At 51.4% G+C, this 21,492-nt stretch overlaps 1 protein-coding gene across 3 annotated transcripts in view; it reads right to left on the minus strand.

Annotated features, from left to right (window-relative positions):
- The window catches only part of Nadsyn1 (NAD synthetase 1), a 23,215-nt gene extending 1,970 nt beyond the window's left edge, over window positions 1–21,245 (minus strand). The window contains exons 1-20 of one of the 3 annotated variants that reach the window (XM_021203005.1): window positions 21,059–21,245; window positions 19,601–19,661; window positions 17,831–17,947; window positions 15,950–16,003; window positions 15,275–15,364; window positions 14,346–14,397; window positions 13,731–13,819; window positions 13,464–13,581; window positions 12,146–12,277; window positions 11,394–11,468; window positions 10,606–10,730; window positions 10,038–10,086; window positions 9,528–9,630; window positions 8,552–8,720; window positions 6,872–7,007; window positions 6,080–6,186; window positions 2,441–2,572; window positions 1,700–1,769; window positions 1,116–1,244; window positions 482–658 (exon numbers count right to left, since the gene is read on the minus strand). In XM_021203005.1, coding sequence (XP_021058664.1) covers window positions 482–658; window positions 1,116–1,244; window positions 1,700–1,769; window positions 2,441–2,572; window positions 6,080–6,186; window positions 6,872–7,007; window positions 8,552–8,720; window positions 9,528–9,630; window positions 10,038–10,086; window positions 10,606–10,730; window positions 11,394–11,468; window positions 12,146–12,277; window positions 13,464–13,581; window positions 13,731–13,819; window positions 14,346–14,397; window positions 15,275–15,364; window positions 15,950–16,003; window positions 17,831–17,947; window positions 19,601–19,661; window positions 21,059–21,143 — 2,070 coding nt within the window. In that variant the 5' untranslated portion in view covers window positions 21,144–21,245. Of the gene's footprint in view, window positions 1–481; window positions 659–1,110; window positions 1,245–1,699; window positions 1,770–2,440; window positions 2,573–6,079; window positions 6,187–6,871; window positions 7,008–8,551; window positions 8,721–9,527; window positions 9,631–10,037; window positions 10,087–10,605; window positions 10,731–11,393; window positions 11,469–12,145; window positions 12,278–13,463; window positions 13,582–13,730; window positions 13,820–14,345; window positions 14,398–15,274; window positions 15,365–15,949; window positions 16,004–17,830; window positions 17,948–19,600; window positions 19,662–21,058 lie in introns of those variants that run through there. The other 2 variants (XM_029537381.1, XM_029537385.1) reach the window with 2 other exon arrangements.
- Window positions 21,246–21,492: the final 247 nt, after the last annotated feature.

The raw sequence follows: 21,492 nt of genomic DNA on the forward strand, positions 1-21,492 counted from the left end.
GAAAGAAAGAAAGAAAGAAAGAGAAAAGAAAAGAAAAGAAAAGAAAAGAAAAGAAAAGAAAAGAAAAGAAAAGAAAAGAAAAGAAAAGAAAAGGAGGGAGGGAAAGGGGAAGGAGCTAAGTCTGCTTTAGTCAAAGTCGTGTCACTTTTAACCCCAGTACTCCAGAGGCAGAGGCAGGAGGGTCTCTACAAGTTTGAGCCCTACAGGGTCTACATATCAAGTTCTACAGGGCTACATAGAGAGAACCTGTTTCAAAAATATATATGTCTGTGGTTGTGTATTCCTTTTATTCCAGCACTTAGGAGGCAAACATAGGCAGAACTCTGTCAGTTCAAGACCCTTCTGGTCTACAAAACGAGTTCCAGGACATATAAAATAATCTATGCCATGCCATCTTGCATTTAAAAAAGTTTTTCTCCTCAAAGGAAGCCCCTGTGTGTCCTCCCAGGCATGACACACAAAGCTCTATGGCCGTGCCTACCTGGTTGTCAATGCAGAGGAACTGCCAGGGCCATCTCGTGTTGTACAGAAAGGGTCTCAGGTCAAACCTGTTGTCGTCAGGACTGTAGCTTTCAGCGTGATATGCTGGTGTGAGGGTTGTCATCTTGTGTCTGTTCATGGAGTACTTTGAGAAAAATAGCTTCACCTTCTCAGCCACCTGGTCGGCAAGGGACACACGGGTTTCAGTTAGAAAGGCAGGAAAGACTGAGGGCTAAGAGCCCTGCTTTGGGGGAAAATAAGCAGCCAGCAGGTGCCAGGCCTGCCCATGGCTTTTCCTGACAGCAGTGTGGAGATGTATCAGCTGGGCTGGCGCTAGCTGAGCTACAGGACTGTAGAGTCCTGGTTCTGACAGCCCAGAGCTATGCTCCAGGAGGCCTCCAGGTGGGTTTATGTGGCCAGTAAGTCCTCTGGCCCACAGAGCCCTACTGTATTCTGAGGCCTCTGTAATGGACCTGTATACCTGCACGGTTGGCCCATACCTAGGTTAACTTAGAGCAGCCAGGAATCCCCAAGTAGCTAAGGATGAAAGTCAAAAAATGTTATTGTGTATAAAATGAGCTTATCATCTCGGGGTCACGCCCAGGTGGCTCAGCCTGATGTCACACATACTTCACCTGTCTTGGTGTACAGCTGTCTCTCCACATGTTGAGCAGTTTGCAGAACATGCTGTAGGGGCCTGCCTTCGCGACCTTCCGGAGCCTGCCAAAGATGGAGAGTTCTGCGTACGTCATCCCCATGTCTTCCTATGAGGACAGAAGTATGTTCAAAATGCAGTGGGGTGGTGCTGGGAGAGTCCTTACAGCCTCTGCAGTTGGGGACCAAAGGTCCAGGGAGGTGAGGCTCCACAGGGCTGGAAATTGATACCCAGCCAGGGATCTCAGAACCTACTGGTGACAGGAAATATAGGTTTGGAAGATGACCAAACCCTGCTAGGCATGGGAGGTGGCCGACTCTACTCCAAGGTTGCTGAGGTAGAGAACCTGCTTTGGGGAACCTGCTCATTTGCCCTCCTCACATTCCCTCTGACCGACATTATCTCCCGTTTCCTCAGCCCTAACCACAATGAGCAAGCTAAGTCAGAGTGTCTGAGGTCAGTGATTCTGTCAGCCTGACTTAGCCAGGGGCCTGGGGCAACAAGGTCTGGCTCCTTTTGGCAGAAGGATCCAATGAGAAGGGGAGACACATCCACCATCATTACCTCATCCATCTGAGACACCTGCCCATCAGCTAAGGGCTCCAGCTCCGCAGTGGCCGGTGCTGACAGGATGCTGCAGGGAGACACACCGAGCCAGTCACCAGGGCTGCTAATGTGCTCTGGAGCTTTGGCAGGACATCCCTAGACAGACTGCGGTTGGGTTGGCCATGCCTGGGCTCATCCATGACCCAAAGGACGATGAATTAAGGGCAGAAGGAGCTGACAAGCGCAGGGCAGGGACCTTCCACTACAGGGCTGTTGGGGTCAGAAGACTTGGCAGGGAAGGTACAGTGGGGTAGTCTGACACACTGCAGGACTTTTGGGAGGATCCCCAGTTTGTGTCTACGAGCTGCCAGGAACTAACTCTCTGTGACAAGCAAAAGGATCTCCTCATATTGCTGAGGTCCCCCGTGGGCAAGGCCGACTCTGTGAGGGGAGCAAGGACACAGACATTTCCTGGTACCAGGAGCAATGCTGCAGTGGCCCGGCAATTTGATAGGCTGTGATGATGTCCTCAATAGGTACCCAGAGGTCAGGCCTGTCAGGTGCCTGCATAGCCTCCCCGCCTTGAGACAGCAGCAGAAGAGCCAGTCTTGGAAGAATTGCCACTTCAGACACTTAGAACTGTGAGTGCAGGAACAGAAGCTGAAGGGCAGGGCACAGGGAGCTAAGAAGGGTGGCTGAGTAGGGCAAGTGTGACCCCAGTGGCCCAGGAGCCACAGGAACACTGGCAGGAGCACTCACGTCTGCAGAACAGGAAGCTGGAAGCGCTCTGCGCAGAACTGGACAAAGGCTCTCAGGTCCGTCTTGCTGATGCCACCTATGGGGTTGATGTCCGCACTAGAGCAGTCGTACTTGGTCAGGTAGCCGAGGAGACTGTCAGGGAGAAAGGATGGTGTCCTTATGGTTCCTGGGGTATTGAGGGTTATAGGGTATACCAGTGCTGGCCAAGGGCTCCCTTCTTCCAGGGACCCTAGAATTCAGAAGCCCAGTGTAGCCCAGGCCCTGGAGGAAGCTGAGCACACTGGGTAAACACCTGCGTGGGCTCAGAATGCTTAGGCACTGCAATCAGCCCACTTGCAACAGCTTGTCTAGAAGGCCGGGTCAGCGAGGTGGAGCCAAAGGACAGAGGCCTCGGAAGGGAAGACAGGACCTGGCACACGTACACACTCAGCCTGCTATCCACAGCTTTAGATCCAGGACCTCGCATGGCACAAAGGTCCCCAAAGGTAAACTGACTCCAGACAGAGACGGACCTGGATTACAGGGTGGGGTTGAGAGGCAACCACAGGCCTCCTCAGGGGAGTAAGAATTAGAGAACCAAGACCACAGGGTGCCATCAAGATGCTGATGGTTGGGAGAGTACAGGGAGGGTGGGGTTGGTGGTGAGCACGGGGAAAGCCTGCAGGGGCCTGGAGGAGGTCCAGCAGCCTCAGCACTTCAAGGGCTTGGAGCAGCTACCCTGCAGTGACCGTGAGAACAACTCAGGTCTTATACATCTCCCAATCCACCCACTGTCACAGCTCTGTCCCAGGACACTGGATTACCTGGTGAGATCACCCATCTCCTGGCTACATAGGAGTTTTTGCTGACCCAGTGGCTCCAAGCTAAACTGGCAAACGGTGATGAATCTACTAGCCTCAGGTAAGCGTCTTCAGATAGGACAGAAGGATAGCACAACTGTGGTGGGACTCAGACTGTCAGTAGCAGAGACACATCAGGGCCCATAACACATGCTGATCTCCACTTTCCATTGCTTCAGGGGTTCCTGGTGGGACCTGGCTTCGTCCCCTTACCTCTTGCTCAGGTGACACTAGTCATCAGCCATGGCTGTCCACTGTGTGCATCTGGCCATTGTTCTGGCCTTCTGTTAGCAAGAACACACCCACCCCACCCTCACTCACCTATGAGTCACCCACAGGCTTGGGACAACAGTCCTCTTTCAGAAGGCAGCCACCAAGTAGCTTGGCTAATGTTAGAAACCCAAGCTCGTAGGCGCTCCTGTCCCTCCTTGATGGACGCTCCTGGGCCCAAGTTATGTGTACAAATGATATGGACTGTGCTGAAGCCCCGCATTTCTCCCGGAAAGTGAGACTTCTGGCAGGAATCATCAGAAGGTACCTGACTGCTTGGGTTGACTTGTACCCCAAATATTGAGTGACCCAAAGCCCAGGAGGTGGCCCTTTACACCACCTGCCAGCAACGTGTGGAACTGGATGTATCCCTCCTAACGTCACTGGGAGTAGGCGTGGCAAGCCGTGCCAGGCTGCTCTGTCCTGACCTGAGCCCACTGCCAGTCTGTTTGCAGTAGAGGTCACAGCCGCAGGATAACTCTAAACCAAGCCCCAAGTCCTCTAGCAAGTCATCAAAAACACTCATGGAACTTATTGGGCCCAGGATGCCTCAGGCACTATCCATCATCCTTAAGGCTGTGCCTCATCATCTCTCTTCCTCTTCAAGCTCCTGACTCACTGCTTCTCTTGGCACCATCTCTTGGAAAAAGAAAAAAAAAAAAACAAAAAACTGGGGCTGGAGAGATGGCTCAGTGGGTAGGAGTTCAATTCCCAGTCAACCACATGGTGGCTCACAACCCCCCGTAATGGGATCTGATGCCCTCTTCTGGAGTGTCTGAAGACAGTTACAGTGTACTTACATATAATAAATAAATAAATCTTTAAAAAAAAAAAAAAAGAAAAGAAAAGAAAAGAAAAGAAAAGAAAAGAAAAGAAAAGAAAAGAAAAGAAAAGAAAAACCTTGACAAACCAAACCAAACCAAACCAACCAAACAAAAACCCAAAGCTGGGTGCCACTGCAGAGGGGTGGCAACCCCATCATGCTCCTGTCTCCTCCTCTCAACCCTACCCTCACTGGTGATTCTTCCCACCCCCCACCCCCCCACTTCACCGAGGAGAAAAAAGAACAGTCTTGGGCTCTGGGGAATGGTCCTGTAGGTAAAGCATTCTCTACACAATCACAAGGATCCAAGTTCAGATTCCCAGCACCCACGTAAAGCTGGGCACAGTGGTGGCCATCTCTCCTATGAGTGATCCCAGCACTCCTATGGAGACAGAATTCCCAGAACCTTGGAGGGCAGGCAGCCTGGAGTACACAGTAGTGAACAACGACAGCCTGCCTCACACAAGGTAGATGAGGACTGATACCGGAACTTGTCCTCTGACCTCCACACGCATGAAACAGTGTGTGCCCCCCCCCCAAACCTTCTAGGTGTGGTGACACAATCCTATAATCTCAGTTTCAGAAGGCAGAGGCAGGGAGATTGCTTTCAGTTTGAAGGCAGTCTGGGTTACAAAGTAAGTTTGAAGCCACCAGTGCTTCATGGTAAAAAGCTGTCCCAAAGTCAAACCAAACCAAACTGTGAATGTCGGGGTTTGGGGTGGTGGTGGTGGTGTATGTATATGTGAGTGAGTGAGTGGATGCACAGATGATTGAGGGTGTATGTAGATATATGTATGTTTTGATGAATGGATGGATGAATGAATGCATGTATGGATGTATGAATGGATGGATGAATGAATGTATGTATGGATGTATGAATGGATGGATGAGTAGGTGGATGGATATATGGATGTGAGGGTGAATGGACAGGTAGATAGATGTATGGATGGATGGGTGGGTGGGATGTATGTATGTGTGTATGTATGGGTGGGTGGATGGAAGGTGGGTGGAGTGTTTGTCTGTCTGTATGTATGCATGTATAGATGGGTGGGGGTGTATGTATGTATGTATGTATGTATGTATGTATGTGTGGGCGGATAGAGGGGGGATTGGCTGGTGGATGGGTAGTCAGTAATGAACAGACAGGCGAGTGACCAGTTCGTAACTAGTCAGGTGAAAAGACTGACCAATGGATACATGATGTTTTAAGATCCCTCAACTAAAAATGAGGAGCACACGGGAACTCATGGGAGCACGTAAGGAGGCATGGCAGCTCACCCAAGGGAAGTGGGAAAACCGAGCCTGGGAAGGGGAGCTACCAGTCTGCACTGCTGGGTCAGAGGTTGCATGGATTGTACCTGGAAACAAGAGTACCACTGGATGGTTTTAAAGCAAAGAACAAAGGGATCTGTCTCCAGTTCACATGGAAAAACAACCATCTTGTTTGGAAAACTGCTTGCAATGACATGGCCTTTGATGCACGGGAAAGGAAGAGGAGGTGGGGGTCCTAGCACGGCTGACAGGAGCTGGAGGTGACCAGGGACAAAGCAACCTGAGCTGCATGAGTGTGCGCGGGGCTGGGGAAAAACAGAAGGATCTTGGGCTGCACTCTCTGGATATCCGGGTATTACAGGGAGACTGTCTTCAAAGGACCAAACTTCCCTTCTAGAGACTTGGGGTGTCCGAGTCCATCCCAGCCACACACACCTCTCATCCACATTGGCAGATCCAAGCACAAGAAGACTTCCTCGAGCACCCCGAGACCAGAGGCTCAGCTGAGCAAACAGGTAGGCAAGCACCATCCTAATCCGAGCCTGGGTGAGGGAAAAAGGAAGTTATCCTGTGCTAGGACCCGGGAAGCGGCTGCACTACAGTGCAACCCCAGCCAGGAACAACCGAGCGCCGTGCCGCGCCGTGCCGCGCCGCGCCGTGGCGTGGCGTGCCGTGAGAAGCCTCCCAGGCTCCCTCTGCACCAGTCCACAGCAGGGTGATAGCACCAAGAGTGACAGGAGGCCAGCACTGAGTAATGGCGGCCAGGAAGCTATTCAAGCAATGCCTCTACACCATTTACCATTGGAGAGGTGGCCATGCACACAAGGGACAGAGATGGCAATGCTGACACCCCAACAGATAAACCCTGCAACCGAGTCTCTCCCTGTTGACACGCGGCTTGTGGGCTAACCAAGGCAGCCCAGGGGTAGGGCAGGGCCAGCCATGCCAGGCCTCGATGAAGTGCACAGGTCCCCACATACACCCATGTGTGGTTATGCTCTGGCGCACAACCTCTCCAAGGCTCTGATGGGCACATACACCCACACACACTTTCCCACGCTCCCACACTCAGAGACCTGCAACCCAAAGCATGGCTGCACGGCCAGTGTCTCTAGTAGACTTGCAGAAGGTTAATCCAGCACTGCCCATCTCATCCCCAGGCCCCTGTCTTCTGTTACCTTACCCTTCCCGTCTTTGTGAGGACCACAGCCGGGCTCAAACACATACCTGCACATTCTGCAAGGCCAGGTTCTCCCTGCTGCTTCCTCCGTGGGCTGAGAACCGAGGCAACTTCCCGGTCACCAGGCTGAAGATGCCCAGGATAGCCTTCACGGCAGGGTCAATGCTCAGACTGATGTGGTAGCTGTAAGAGCAGGCAGAGGGGCAGCACAGGTGTGCTAAGACATTCCTAACTGCCATTTAAAAACATGTCTTGGGCCTGGGTGTAGGGGTGCATGCCTTTAATCCCAGCACTGAGGCAGGTGGATTTCTGAGAGCTCTAGGTCAGCCAGAGCTCCAGAGCAAGACCTGTCTCCAAAGGGGAGAAATACATATGTATCCCTCCCTCTCTTGGGGCTGGAGAGATGGCTCATCAATTAAGAGCACTGACTACTTCTCCAAAGGACATGAAGTTGATTCCCAGCACCCACATGGGGGCTCATAATCGCCTATAACTCTAGTTTCAGGAGTTTAGCACACTCTCTGTCACACACATACCCATACCTATACTACTTATATAATTAAAAAAATAAATTAAGAACATTTTCTTATCACATGTATTGGAGGGGACACACATTCCATGGCGTGTGTGTGTGTGTGTGTGTGTGTGTGTGTGTGTGTGTATGTATGTGTGGAGGTCAGAGAACAACTTTTGGGAGTTGGTTCTCTCGTTACAGGACGTGGGTCCCAGGGATTGAATTCAGGCATCAGGCTCGGCGGCGGCAAGCACTTTTACCCACTAGCCCTCTCTCTGGTCCTTTACTACCCCTCAGCATGGCACTGAGCCATGGTCAGCACAGTCACAACACTATAAAACCGTTACTGCTCACCACCCCAGAAAGAAATCCTGTTCAGTGGCTGTCACTCTCCATTCCCACCTGTCCCAGCTTGACAATCGCCAGTCCACAGTCGGGACTAACAGATCTGCTAGGGAGATGCCGGGCTGGGTAACTCACAGATGCAGGGTTGTGCATGCCGAGGCCTTTGAAACCTGCTGTGTTTCACCCAGTATGACAGTTCCAAGAGTCACTTATGTGGCAAAGGCACTCCACACCCGTTAACTTCAGCGTACTACTCCACAGTGTGCAGACCTCATTTTGCTTAGCCATTCATCAGCCAATGGGCATTTGGGTCATTTCCTCCTCTCATCACTGTGACGAGCTGACAACCAGGGGTGTCCCATAGAGGGAACTGTTTGGACTTGTAACTCCTTTGGGCATAAGCCCAAGAACGGAACTGCTGGTAGAAGGCTTTTGGCTGTGTGACAGGCAGTTTCTTGTCCTTCCAAAGAGCCAAAATAAAAGAACATTCTGGATGAGGCAGTCACACCTCTTGGAAAGGTCTCCTTGATCTTCCCTACACAGCCTGCAAGCTATGTCCAAAGCCTGATGGACCAGCTCTATGGTATTCTCCAGATAGGAATATATGACCTGCATCTGCACCTAGGGGCAAGGCTGGGTGATGCATGTTTATGCATGTACATGCTCGTGTGTGTGTGCACGCATGTGTGTGTACATGTGAACTGTACAGTGTACGTGTGAACTATACACGTGGCTTGGCTGTGTTGTTTCCTGACTCACTTCCCAGCAACACTGCACTCAGCTGCCAGACACACATGAAGACACTGCAGCCACAGCTCTGACCTTTGCCATGGTGCCAGCCTGAGCTCAGCAGAGGATGGAGTCCTACCTTCCAATAAGCTGAGCCAGTTTTGTGGCCCTGCTGTGGGTCTCCTGGGAGGAGTTCTCGCTGGCCATGTAGCAAGTAGTGAGCAGCCGTCCGCAGAGCTCCCGGGGATCCTGAGGGGTGTAGTTGCTCTCATCCACCAGGTTCTGGACATCTGTCAGCACTTCCCGATCTGGGGCCACCATAGCAGGATGAGAACCTCTATATCCACAAAGTCTTGGCCTCTCTCTCAAGTGCCAATGCAGCCAGGCACCATCTTCCAAGTGCCAGCCTCTGTCTATCTCCCTGGAGCCTGTATAGGTCCTAGGTACCCTGGTCTGATCCTAAGCTCCCACACGTTAACTCCAGTCCATCTCTAGAGATCACCCAGATAACCCTGGTCTGAGGTTAAGGTCACAATCCATCTCTCACAGTCCATCTCCCAAGCTGCCTTGCATCTAGCTCCCATTGATCATTCTAGAGACCACAAATCTATCCTGGTCCATTGCCCATAGTCCTAAAAAAAAAAAAAAAAAAAAAAGAGCAAGTCCCTCTCCCTGGTGCCTGTCCACTGGCCCCCGTTCCCACAGAGCCAGCTGTGCTAACTCACTGCTCTGCACTGGGCTAACTGCTGTGCTGGGCTAGCCTGTGCTTTGTGCTAGGCTAACCTTCTCCTCTTGTGCTGCTCAGGCTATTCTCAGTACCACTGCACCCATGGAGGAATAAGGTTCTAGGTTGCCAGACCCCCAAACCCATGTCTGCCACCCTCCAGGGCTGCACTGTTGACTGACAGTGGCAGACAGACAAGGCCACATCTTTAACTTCCCAGGAATGGCTGTTACTGGTCTGGGTTTGGGGACTTGAGTAGGACAGGTGACATCTGTCCCCAGCAACAAAGCCTCCTTCACCCATGGTGCCCATGACCTGGGTTGGTCCTCAGCTCCCTGCCTGGTTCCAAACCTGACACCCTCCTCAGATCAATGGTCGCCATGTCACCTACTTCCGCTCTTCACAGCGTCACAGACCAGGCAGCACATGGAGTAGACGATGCAGGCGCTGGCTGCACTGTCCACACCACCACTCAGGGGCAGGAAAAATCCGGCCTGGAAGGGGCAACCAAGTCTGTGTGAACCAAGCTGCAGACAGGCTGTACCCCACTTGGTCTGCAGCCTAGCACAGTCCTGTGAGTCCCAGAGCCCTAAAGGAACGCAGGGCTCAGCACTAGCCCCGGGGTAGACAAACGACACGCGATTGACAAAGGTTTCCTAAAGGACAGGAGACACTCTTCTGGGCCCCAGGCTGCCTCTCCAGTCCTACGGTGAGCACACATCAGGAGATGTGGGAGTCTCCTGACATCTGACAGCTCTACAGACCACTAGTTTCAAAGCAGGTTTCATCCATCTGGCCTCTGGCCAGTTCACTCACATATACTCCCCCAAAGAAAAATATCATTAACCTATCCTAGACTCACACACCAACTAGGAGAGCACATGGAGAAAAAACAGCCTACCTGTTTGCTCCGTCGAAGGAAGTCCCAGAGCCAGCAGGCAGGTCCCAGGCTGCAAAGGGGAGATGACAGTGTTGAGTCTGGAGCCCCAAGCCTGGCTCACTGCACCTATGCAGTAGCCTTGCGTGAAGCCCCCAGAAGGTAGTGCAGAGATACAACTGGGCTCTTGTTAAGCTATCTGCTATAAGCACACTTCATGTCAAGTTAGGCATTTTAGCTCTGAAACAAGTCTGGTGGAAACCCCTAGAGATACCTCATGTAAAATGGGGACACTGAGATCTGGGGCAGTGCCTCAGAGGTTAAGATCACAGTATAAGGAGACTACCCTGAGAAGGACCAGGCAGCTTGGCCTGGCCTGTTCAGCCACAGCATCTTTTCTTTTCCTCTTAAACAAGTCTCACTATGTAGTTCTGGCTGTCCTTGAATTCACTATGTAGAGGCCACTGAATCTTTAACTTCCTGGGCAGACTTTGGGAATCCTTGCAGTCCCTACACCTGACAAACATTGGCGGCCACCAGGATGGTGGTGTCCACAAAGCAACAGGATCTAAGCCCAGGGATGGGCACCCACCTTATCTCCTCCTCAGGCCTGTGGTATGTCCACTCCACAGGCTCTGACACGGGCTCCAACAAGTCTTCACTGACTGAAAGGGCAAAGTCCACCGTCACCCGGGGATATGGGCTCACCCTCGTTGCCTGTCAGGGAGACATCAGGACATAGCGACAGCTGCAGTTTGGACCCTTCACGGGTGAGGCACGGGACTCCAGCAGCCATCGAAGACTCAGACAAGCCCGTGGGGAAGTGGGAAGGACTGATCAAAGTTGAGAGGTGCTGACCAGTGCTTGCAAAGCAGAGAGGTTACAGAGCTTTCCCTGAACTGTGGGAAGGGGAGGGAGAACAGCCACTCAGGAGAGCAGTCCTCTTCAGTAGCCTGAATGTGAGGGCCACGTGGGGGCCAGAAGATTTACTCCTCAGCAGACACATCCAGGAAAAAGAAACCTATATTCACTCACAACTCTGGAGGAGTGGGTAGCCACTGGGTAGAATACCACTGTACAGTGAAAAAGAGCAGAGCCCTATTATGCTTCCACTCCAGTCCTGGATGGACTCCAGGGATGCTAAACTTAGTGAGAAGAGCCAGGCATACAACAGTAGATGTGGTGCAGCGCTATCTCTGAAAGTGTTCCTATGGTTACAGGCAGAAAGCAGACCAGTGGAGGCTAGGGATCAGGGGAAGGGAATGAGCTGGTATATCTGCATGGTTCCACATGCTGGCCTCACGGCCTTGGCCCACAGCATACTGGGGCACCTGCAAGGCCTGCCTGAGCACTCAGGCTGGCATCTCCCAGGGTACTGACCTCCAGGTTCCGAGATGAGATCTCTGCCCTGTAGCTCCTGACGTCCTCCAGGTCCAGGGTGGCAGTGAGAACCTCCTGGGTGGAGAAGCAGAGAGAAAGCACAGGATTGCTATCTCACGTGCATGGGTCAAACCTTTCCCAGCAGGGGCTATGCACCCAGAACTGCCCTCCTGAACCTTTTCCTCTTCAAAAAGGGAAAGTATTTTATTTTTATTCATGTGTGTGTTTGTGTGCATGTCTGTGTGAATGCAGTTCCTGTAGAGGCCAGAAGAGGGCAGTGGAGTCCTGGTGCTAGAGTTATAGGCGATGGTGAGAGCTGCCTGACATGGATGCTGCTGTGACCTGAACTCTCTCCAGCTGCATCTGTCGGTTGACACCAGCACCTGAGTTGAATCAGCCAGCCAGAGATCAGAAAGAGCTAGGAAGGGGTGAGCTTATTCAGCAGTAAGTCTTAGAGGCTGAAAACATTCAAGGCCCTGATGAGATTATACAGGGGCTAGAATCTTCCAGGGCAAGGCCGAGGTTAGCAGATGGAGGCACTAAGCCTCCAAGATGACAATTACATCAGGAAAATAAAAGCAACATTTACAGCCCATATTTAGCATGGACATTTTCCATTGCTCTATGTTCAGCTAAAACATGTTCCAGGGGAATCCCTCCTCACACTCAGGGGAGAGCGAGCTATGCAGATGGGCAGTCAACTGACTTGGCAGTGTGAAGGTTGCTCCCCATTCCTGTGCTCCGCTCATTACCACATCATCCAATGAGAACTGAGTGCCCTGGGCAAAGATGCTCCCATTCATAGCAATCATGGCACAGCCATCGTAGTAGAGACGGTCACCATCACAGCCCTTCTGGTTGGCCAGCAGGTAGATGCCACCATTCTAGAAGAAACACAAGTGACAGTACAGCTGTCAATGATGGATATAACCTATGATTACCACTAGCATTGTACAGGATACTTAGATGCACCAGATTGCCATTGTACACCTGGTCCAAAGTTGCTATTGGCATCCAGACTCTGACAGAGATGGTAGATGCAGGAAGGGACACAAAGCCCTATAGCTCCAATTCATGAGGCCTTATCAGATGTATTACAATTTCCTTCAAATTAAAACAGCAGGAAGTCAATAATTTACAAGTTTCAGGAAGTTCCTGAAACTTACCAGATGCCCAAGGCCCCTCCCTCTCCATGATCACATAAACATTAAGGACTGCTGAGAGGTTCTCAGACCAGGCAAGCTGCCTGAAGAGATTTTCTGCCCTGTCAAATTGCCTGCAAGTTGTGAGGAGAGCTCCAGGACTCCAGCTTTTACGAGCTGTCGATGGACTTTGGTGATGCAGCTGCCTTTGATTCATGCCTGTTCATGTCTGTAACCCCTCACCTACACTGCTGGGTAATTCCAATGGACTCATTGGCTTACCATGCTGAATGTTGGTGGCATTGTTACTTTGGTCTCCAATTGGTTCCCTATCTGGAGTGAGTAGACCTGTTTTGGGTCTTCCCAAGAATCCTGTTACATGACACCAGGTATTAGGCATCCCATAGAATATGCACTTTTACTTTCCCTCAGCTCTCAATGCAGTGCTGCTGACCACATCTGACAGGACCACTGCAGCTAGAGCAGTGTGATGGGGTAGCATTGAGCTTTGGGATCACCAGAAGCACTAGTGACCTTGGGTAACCTCTGTAAGGGCTGGATGTTATCGCCCACCAGTGTCATGTCTAGCTGTACCAAGGATTAACAGTCATGCTCCACTGTGTCCAAGGTCAGTGGCTATACATACAAGTTGATATGCGTCTCCATGACAACCACGGATGGGAGCACACCCTGGTTCCCTGTTGCAGCAATGTCAACAGAAAATGCTCTGAATGATGGCAGTTAGGGCCAGGTATCAGGAAGAGGAGTCTGGGAGGGACCAGGCATGGCAACGGAATACAGCTTGCAACCACAGCCTTAAGCATGTACCAGAAGTGGCTGAGCCCTGCCCAGGTGCCATTGCTCCTGGGGGCTCCCTGATAAACTCCTAACTTATGACTATGCTCTACCCACCCTGCTCAATGCCCACCTTGGAGGTGGCCATGGTTACCAGATCCACTCTGGTATGGGCTTTGCGCAGCACGTGGTGGCTGCCCGAGGCATTGGTGATGATCTCCACACCATCCAGACCCATGTCGACGTGGGGGCTGCAGAGAGAGTCAGGTGGGGTGACTGACGGCTCCTGTAGCCCCTTAGCTATCTATCTGGTTAAGGACATGACCTTAACTGCAAAGCTTGGGTCCTCCCACTGGCTGGCCCAGGATGGGTAATGGATGGCACAGAACCACTGGCTGACCTGCGTGGTGTCCAGAGCTCCTCACAGATCTCACTCCCGACACAGGTGTCCTGGGTGGCCAGTACCACATCTCCAAAAGGCACAGTTTTCTGCAGGGGGGGGAGGAAGCCCGCTTTAGATCCCAGGGCCACCTACTGTGCTACACAGTGGTCTGATTTCCTAAAGGTTGACATACTGTTCTAGGCCTAAGGCTTTTGTTCCTCACTGTGGGTGTGCCCTGCCCCAGCATACACCACTGCTCCTATTTCCCCACACAGCTTTGCTATGGCTGCAACAGGCCCTCTCCTCCTCTCCATCTCCTGCCACCAATGACGTCACCATTCACCAAGGCTGCAAGAAGAGCCAGAATCCCAGGTCCACAATGTAAGAAGAGGGACAAAGCTTAGAGATGTGCCCACCACCAGCTGGTTGTCTGTGGTTTCCTAGAACTGTCCCTGATCGGAGTCTACCCACTCTCAGGGCTGACTCCTGCAGCCTGGCTTGTAATCTCTGACCCTTACCATGGAAGTTCCACTCTGTGCTTCCCACCTACCCACCTATGCTGACTCTACCCAAGAGCTCCTCCTGTGTCCCACCCTCAACCTGCACTGGCGGGAAGCCCTGGGGAGGATGCACCTGCTTTGTCAGGTCCTGTAACATCCGAGGGAGGACATATTCCTCAGTTTGTCTGAAAGGAAAGAATCAAAGCATGGAAAAGCTGAGATGTGTGGGTCGGCGTTCCACCCCACCGCTGGGCACTGCCGCTGGGAAGGTGAAACACACGAAGTGCTTGAAGTTTCAGAAGAATTTTAGTATGTGACCTAGAGACTGTTATTGTGATATTTTGGTGAAGAATGTGGCTGCTTTTTGCCCTATTGGAAGAGTCTACCTGAGGCTAAGATGAAAAGAGTCAAAGTCAAACTAATTTTATTGACAAAGGGGGTCTCAAACAACCCAGTTTAGACTGTCTTGTGATTTACTTTCATGAAGAACATTTTGATGAAGCATGGCAAGCTTAGAAAGAAAAAAAAAGAAAAGAAAAAAAGGAACACCAGGAGGCTGGACTAACTTTCTGAAACTGTAAGCAAGCTCCAATGAAATGCTTACTTTTAAACAAATTACCATGGTAATGTGTCTCTTCAGAGTAACTTAAAACACAGAGCAGGGCTTTCCAAATGGGGACATCTTGTCGCCTTAGGAAACATTTGGTAACGTGTGGAATCCCATGTTCCCCGGGCTGACCTGGAGCTCGCTATGTAGTCAAGATTGACATCAAGCACAGGATGAACGATGTGCACAACCATGCCTACCTAGCTCAGGGTAATTTTGGTTAATAAACTCTACTCAGAGGTTGAGGTACCTCTGACCACCATATACTGCACAGGACAGTTCCCCCAACCCAAATGAAGAATGACCTGTTCCCAAATGGCAGGAACAGTCCTTCTAACCTCACCACCTCCGTTAGTGTTCTGTGGCTCACCTCCCAGCTGAGGCTGCATGTGCAGAGGCCATTTAGTGAAGTGTGTGGCTGGGACTACACTGGAGCTGAAGAAGCTGCCACTCACCGGCTCCTGGCCCAGGGGGTGAACCAGCGCAGTTCCCGGTAGTTGCCTTCGTTGGCCAAGGCCATCTTGGGTCTGATGAGCAGGATCTTCCTACAGCAGGTGAAAAAAACTGTTCACAACAAACTCCTTGGACAAGCAGGCCACTGCCACAAAATTTGTCCATAGGATAACATAAGGCTACTGAGCTGGCTCAAAACCAGAGTCCTGAGCAAACCTACCTACCTACCTACCTACCTTCCTTCCTTCCTTCCTTCCTTCCTTCCTTCCTTCCTTCCTTTCTCCCTCCCTCCCTCCCTCCCTCCCTCCCTTCCTCCCTCCCCCTTCCTTCCTTTTTCTCTAGGCTTAAGGTTTCTGTTTGGGTTGGGGGAAGAAATACTCCATGGCTCTATCCACCCAACATTTGCACTTTGCTGTAGGCTGGTGTGTGGAGGGTGGTTTGGGGGGCGTGGCAAGGAGACATCCCCCACCTTTTCTATTGTCCAGGTGGCAAGGGTTAAAATAAAACAAACAAACCCAGCCTTGAGTCTCCTCTTCTAGCCTGAGTGAGGGTGGCTGAGCCCCAGAGAAGGAGAGTCATGGGAATTTCTGGGCCAGTATGCTGTGCTCACTAAGGGGCACCCCTCAAGGTATCCCCAACAAGAGCCAGGCACAGGTATGCCAGCTGCCCTTACCTACCTGTTGAGAAAGATGACTCTGCAGTTGTAGCGAACATTCCGGTGCATTATAGGCCTGCAGAAAGGAGGGAGGATGCGTGTCTACCTCGTCACACAAGCACAGCAAGCAGAGGCAGGGGCACTAACTACAGAGTCAAGTGTTCTTATGTTGTGTATACACAGGTGTACACCCATGCATACACACGTGGATGGCAGAGATCAACATCGGATGTCCTCTTATTCAGCTCCATCTTATGTTTGTCAAGATTAACCTTTACTTTTAATTTTGTGTCTGTATGGTCATGTGTGCATACATATATGTTCACAAATATTTGTATGCACATTTACATGCACGCATCTGTGTGCATGTAAGTGCACACACACTTGTGCATGTGTATGACGCAAGAGGTGACAGATGCCCTGGAGCTGAAGTTGTCAGGTGGTTGTGATATGAGCTCTGGGAACTGAATGAGGGAGAGTTTACAGAATGTGCTCTAACCACTAAACCATCTCTCAAGCCGCTCCACTTTATTTTTTGAGGCAGTGTCTCTCACTGAGCTTGAGACTCACAGACCCAGACTCAGCAATTCCTCTACCCCATCTCTTAGCACTGGGGTTTCAAAAGCATCCCAATGTACATGGGCTTTCTACATGGGTCCTGGAGACCTAACTGGGATCCTCAGACTTGCACAGCAAGCCCTTCATTAAAGCCCAGAGTTCACACCTGTGTGTGTGTGTGTGTGTGTGTGTGTGTGTGTGTGTGTGTGTGTGTGTGTATGATGGAGAGCCTCAGGCACTGGGCTGTACCCTCCACCTTGTTTGCTACAGGGTTTCCTGCTGCCTGGTTCAGATGCTGTGCATTGGTATGAGGCGTCCTCAGATCTTTGGAGAAACTATTAACGCTCTTTTTTAGCTTTGAAATAAAGTGTCCTCAAACAAGTCTCCTTGGATGCCCCAGAGCTTAGAGTAACTGCTTCTATCACTGCTTGCCTCTGCTGACTCCTCATATAGCCAGAGGCTCCCCTGCCCTTCATCTGTCAACAGCCCCAAGGCCTAGTCATGGCTCATGCATGGCCACTGTGAGCAACTCATGCCACAAGGCTTCCAGTCCTCTCTCAAGCCAAGTGACGCACATTGGGATGGGACTGCAAAGCAAGGGCTTCATCCCAGCACTCTGGAAGTGGAGGCAGGAGGATCAGATGTTTGATGTCATACCCAGCTACATAGGAGATCAAGGCTAACCTGGGTAATATAAGACCGTCTCAGAGACACCAAACCATGTTGATGGTGAAATGGCTCAGAAGGGCTGCCAAGCCAGCCCACCTGAGTTCCGTCCCGAGGACTCAACATGGTGGAAAGAGAGAACTGACTCCCAACGGATTATTCTGATTCCCACATGCATGCTGTGGCACGCAAGTATGCACAACACACAAAATAAGGAAATTTAAAAACACAAATCCTCAGCCAAACCAAACAATCACCAGCCCTGGCCAGGGCTAGGGGCTGTTGACAGATGAAGGGCAGAGTGCACGCATCCTACCTCTGCTCTTGTTTGGAAGGATGTATTAGGGCAAGGAAGCCTAGGTGCAGAGACAGCAGAGGCATGCAGCTGCTCTAAGACTCACCATGAAGAAAACCATGCGGCAGGGCGCACATAAAGCTTGCTTTTGTCAGTGAGCTCATGGGTACCCTGAAGCTCCTGGAAGAACTCCAAAACTGTTTCTAAGAGCTACTACCTTGGGGAGCTTAAGTGGCCACAGGGCCAAACAAAACTCACATTCAACGTAAGGGCTTTGGTGTCTCACTAGGACTCCACCCCCGGAATGAAGTGTTGGGTGCAGGAGCCCCTTGCACTTGCCTTTCCTCTGAGCTTCCCCTTCTGTACCCTCACGTTGGCACTTACATCCCCACATCACAGATGATGTCCTGAGTGACCGGAGAGTTCAGGAGAGCAGCCAGAACTTGGAGTGAATGCAGGAGAGTGTCTGATTCGTGATAATGATCCCAACATCCATAGCCGCTGAAGAGAGAGGGAACAGACCAGCAGTGAGGGACAAGGAGGGGCCCAGGGATACCATGATAAGTTGGATCAGGTTTTCCTGAAGCCTCCCAGTTGAGGGAGCTATTAAGAATAATTCCAGGGCTGGAGAGATGGCTCAGCGGTTAAGAGCACTGACTGCTCTTCAGAAGGTCCTGAGTTCAAATCCCAGCAGCCACATGGTGGTTCACAGCCATCCATAATGATGCCAACGGATCAGTGGCTCTCAACCTTCTCAATGCTGTCACCCTTAACACAGTTCCTCATGACACGGCAACCCCCAACCACAAAATTATTCTGTTGCTACTTCTTAACTGCAATTTTGCTATTGCTATGAATCCTAATGTAAATACCTGATAAAGACCCCAAAGGGGTCGTGACCCACTGCATCAGAGCACGGTAGGGAGGGAGACGAAGAAAGGAGAGGCCATTCTGGAACCCATGGCTGGCCAGGAGCCTCAAAGACAGACAGGAAACTAGCAGAGCTTAGCAGACAGCCTGAAGGTATCTCCAGACCAGAGAGGAGCTGCAGCTGCTAAGAGGCATACAAGGTGGTGGCCCACCAAGACAGCAGACGGAATCAAGGCATCGGTTTCTACCCTCACAAAAAGAGCACCAGGGAGAGACCATTAAAGATGCTGAGACTGCAGAAGGAAACCTCTTCATGGCCAAATAGGAAAACGAAAACATGGGCTTAGCAAGATGGCTCAGTGGGTCAAGGCACTTGCCACCAATTTGATCTCTCAGACCTGCCCCCCCACAATATACACGCACACAAAGAGAGCGAGAATGTACACGTCCACAAATAAATACAATATAAAAAAATTTAAAGGGATTGGAGCGATAGCTCAGCTGCTGTTGCAGAGGTCCTGGATCCAACCGTAGCACCCTCATGGTGGCTCACAACATCTGTCTCATAGCTGTCCATAATACCAGTTCTCAGGGGATCCAACATGTTCTTCTGGGCCTTTGTGGGCACCAGTCATGGAAAGAGATGAGCAAACAAAACACCCATACATAAATCTAAAATTTCTTTTAATTAAAAAATAAAGAAACTGAAAAACTGGGAAGGTGTCTCAGAACACAGACCCACCATGTTAAATACCACAGGAGCCCACCGCACACAGCTCTGCGCCTGGAGCTATAAAATCAAGGTATCTGTCGAACGAATGCCTGCTACAGGCTGCTCCCTCCTTCAGAGGCGGTACCTTTCTCATTCCTCTGAATCCTGGCTCCGATCAGTTTGCAAAGAAGGCCCTGGCAGGTGGCCCATTGTCAGGGAGACAAGCAGGCTTCCTGGGGCCTTTATATAAGATACCACTCAGGGATGATTTAATCCTCTCCCCCAAGTCATCACCCTGGGACAGAGGAATGCTGGCCGGACATTGAAACCTCAGCATCAGGGAAGGTGGGGCAGCCTGGCTTTACATTCAACCTCTTTCTCCTATTGGACCTTGAGGAAGCCTGGAGTTATCCAGCTTCCCCCACCCGCCCTGAACCAGGCCCACTCTTAAGCTGCTGCCATCCTAAATGCATCCTCTTGCTCTCAATTCTGCCCCATTTCTTCCCATCTTTTGTTCCTCTACCTGCCCTCCAAGGGGTGGGGGTGGGGGCCGCCAGTGTGCTTAGCCGTACCATATTTCTAGTTCTGGTCCAAGCCTGTATCTTGCACCTTTGCCTTTGGCAATCTGAATACCTATATGGAGAGAGAGGGAGGGAGAAGGAATTCAGCAGCTAGGATACATTAAAAGGTAGAAAAAGCAGGCTGCTGTGGTAGATACAGCCAAAGCCAGGCTCCTACCCACTACAGCAGAGGACCGCAGGCACCTATACCCACGTGTAGGTAACCAGAAACAGGGAGGGTAGGGTGACCTTAGTACTGAGGAGGGTATGCCACACCTTAATGGATAATCATTAAGCAGACACCCAAACTGGCTATAAGAAAAAGCTGTAGACAGGATGTGAAGGCTTCCACCCCTAGGTTGGTGCCAGCACCCAGCACCCGCACCAGGTTGAGAGCTGCTGCCAACATGCAGGCAAGGCAGCCCATCTTCACCCCAAAGACATAGACACTGACCACAAAAGCAGGTCAAAAAATACTTTAAAAAATAAAAACGCCTGGGCTAGCCAGATGTCTCTGTAGGTAAAGTCACTCGTGGGCAAGCCTGACGGTCTGAGTTCACTTAGAGCAGCGGCTCTCAACCATCCTAATACTGTGATCCTTCAACACAGTTCCTCATGTTGAGGTGACCGTCTGTCCCCCAATTTTGCTGTTATAAACCATAATGTAAATATCTGAGATGCCAGATATCTGATCTTTGACCCTTGCCAAAGAGTCATTTGGTCCTCACAGTGGCTCACAGGTTGAAAACTGCTCACTCAGATCCACATGGTGGAAGAGGACAACTGACTCCTGCAAGTTGTCCTCTGACCTCCACATGCACATCATGGCATGCATATGTACATGCAATAAATAATACATTTGGGTTTTTGTTGTTTTGTTTGCTTTTTTGTTTTTCCTGTTTAGCCTTCCTCCAGAGGCTTCCAGCACGGATATCCTGAGGTGAGCAGTCTGCAGCTCGGCACAGAGTATCCCCAGTTCTATCTCCTGGGGGCAATGATGAGCTGATCTGAATGTCAACAATACAGGTATATGGAACGCCAACATCCTACTCTGACCTGAGACCTCTCCTGGCTTCAGTATGCCTTCTCCCAATGCCCATCCACGAGGATCGTCCTCGGGAACCCTAGAACACGGATACCTAGTCTTTGCAAACGCCTAGAGCTCACTGAAACAGTTCCAAGAATGCGCAGCCCTGCCCCAGGTAACCTTAGAGACCCACCAGATCCTACACGATGGCCGAGGGCAGTGTCTGCCCGGCTGGCAGGGCACTCCTATCTCCACTCTTGCCTTGCTTCCTCACATGTCCCCCAAATCAGGAAGTCTCCCTGAAAGCTCACCAGGCATTACCCTTCTATCTGTTCCCACGCCCAGCGCTGTGAGTCTCTCCTGGGCAAAGATGGCCTTGACTGCCGTGTCCTACTCATTGTGGACTTTGATTTCTTCCTGTCTCCCGCCACCCCAAGACTCACTCTTTAAAATCCTCTGGAAATTGCCCTCAAAGTCCAGGGCCCACTGATTGAGTGCACAGGTGGCCACGGTCACTTTCCGGCCCATCCTGGGTGCAGGTTCCAGGCTAGGACAGTGTAAGATCGGAGCCCACAGGGAAGATTCTAGCCCGACTGTCCCGTCAACGCCTGCGTAGCGGGGCTTCCTAGCGGCCCCCGCCCCCTCGGCTCGCCATAGCCCCGCCCCTCTGCCGTCATAGCCCAGCTTCTGCACCGCCTCCAGAACTGCGCAGGCGCAGACCGTGTCTTACCCGGAAGCCCCGTCCTTTCGCCCTCCACAGCCACACCCCTTCTCACTTTCGCCTGCGCGCCCTTCCGTGAGACCCCGCCCCCACGCAGATCCTGCGCAAAGCACCCTTTAAAGTAGGGCCCAAGGAGCGCCTGCGCAGCAAGGATGT

The sequence above is a fragment of the Mus pahari genome, chromosome 1 (genome assembly GCF_900095145.1).
Source record: "Mus pahari chromosome 1, PAHARI_EIJ_v1.1, whole genome shotgun sequence".
NCBI lineage: Eukaryota > Metazoa > Chordata > Mammalia > Rodentia > Muridae > Mus > Mus pahari.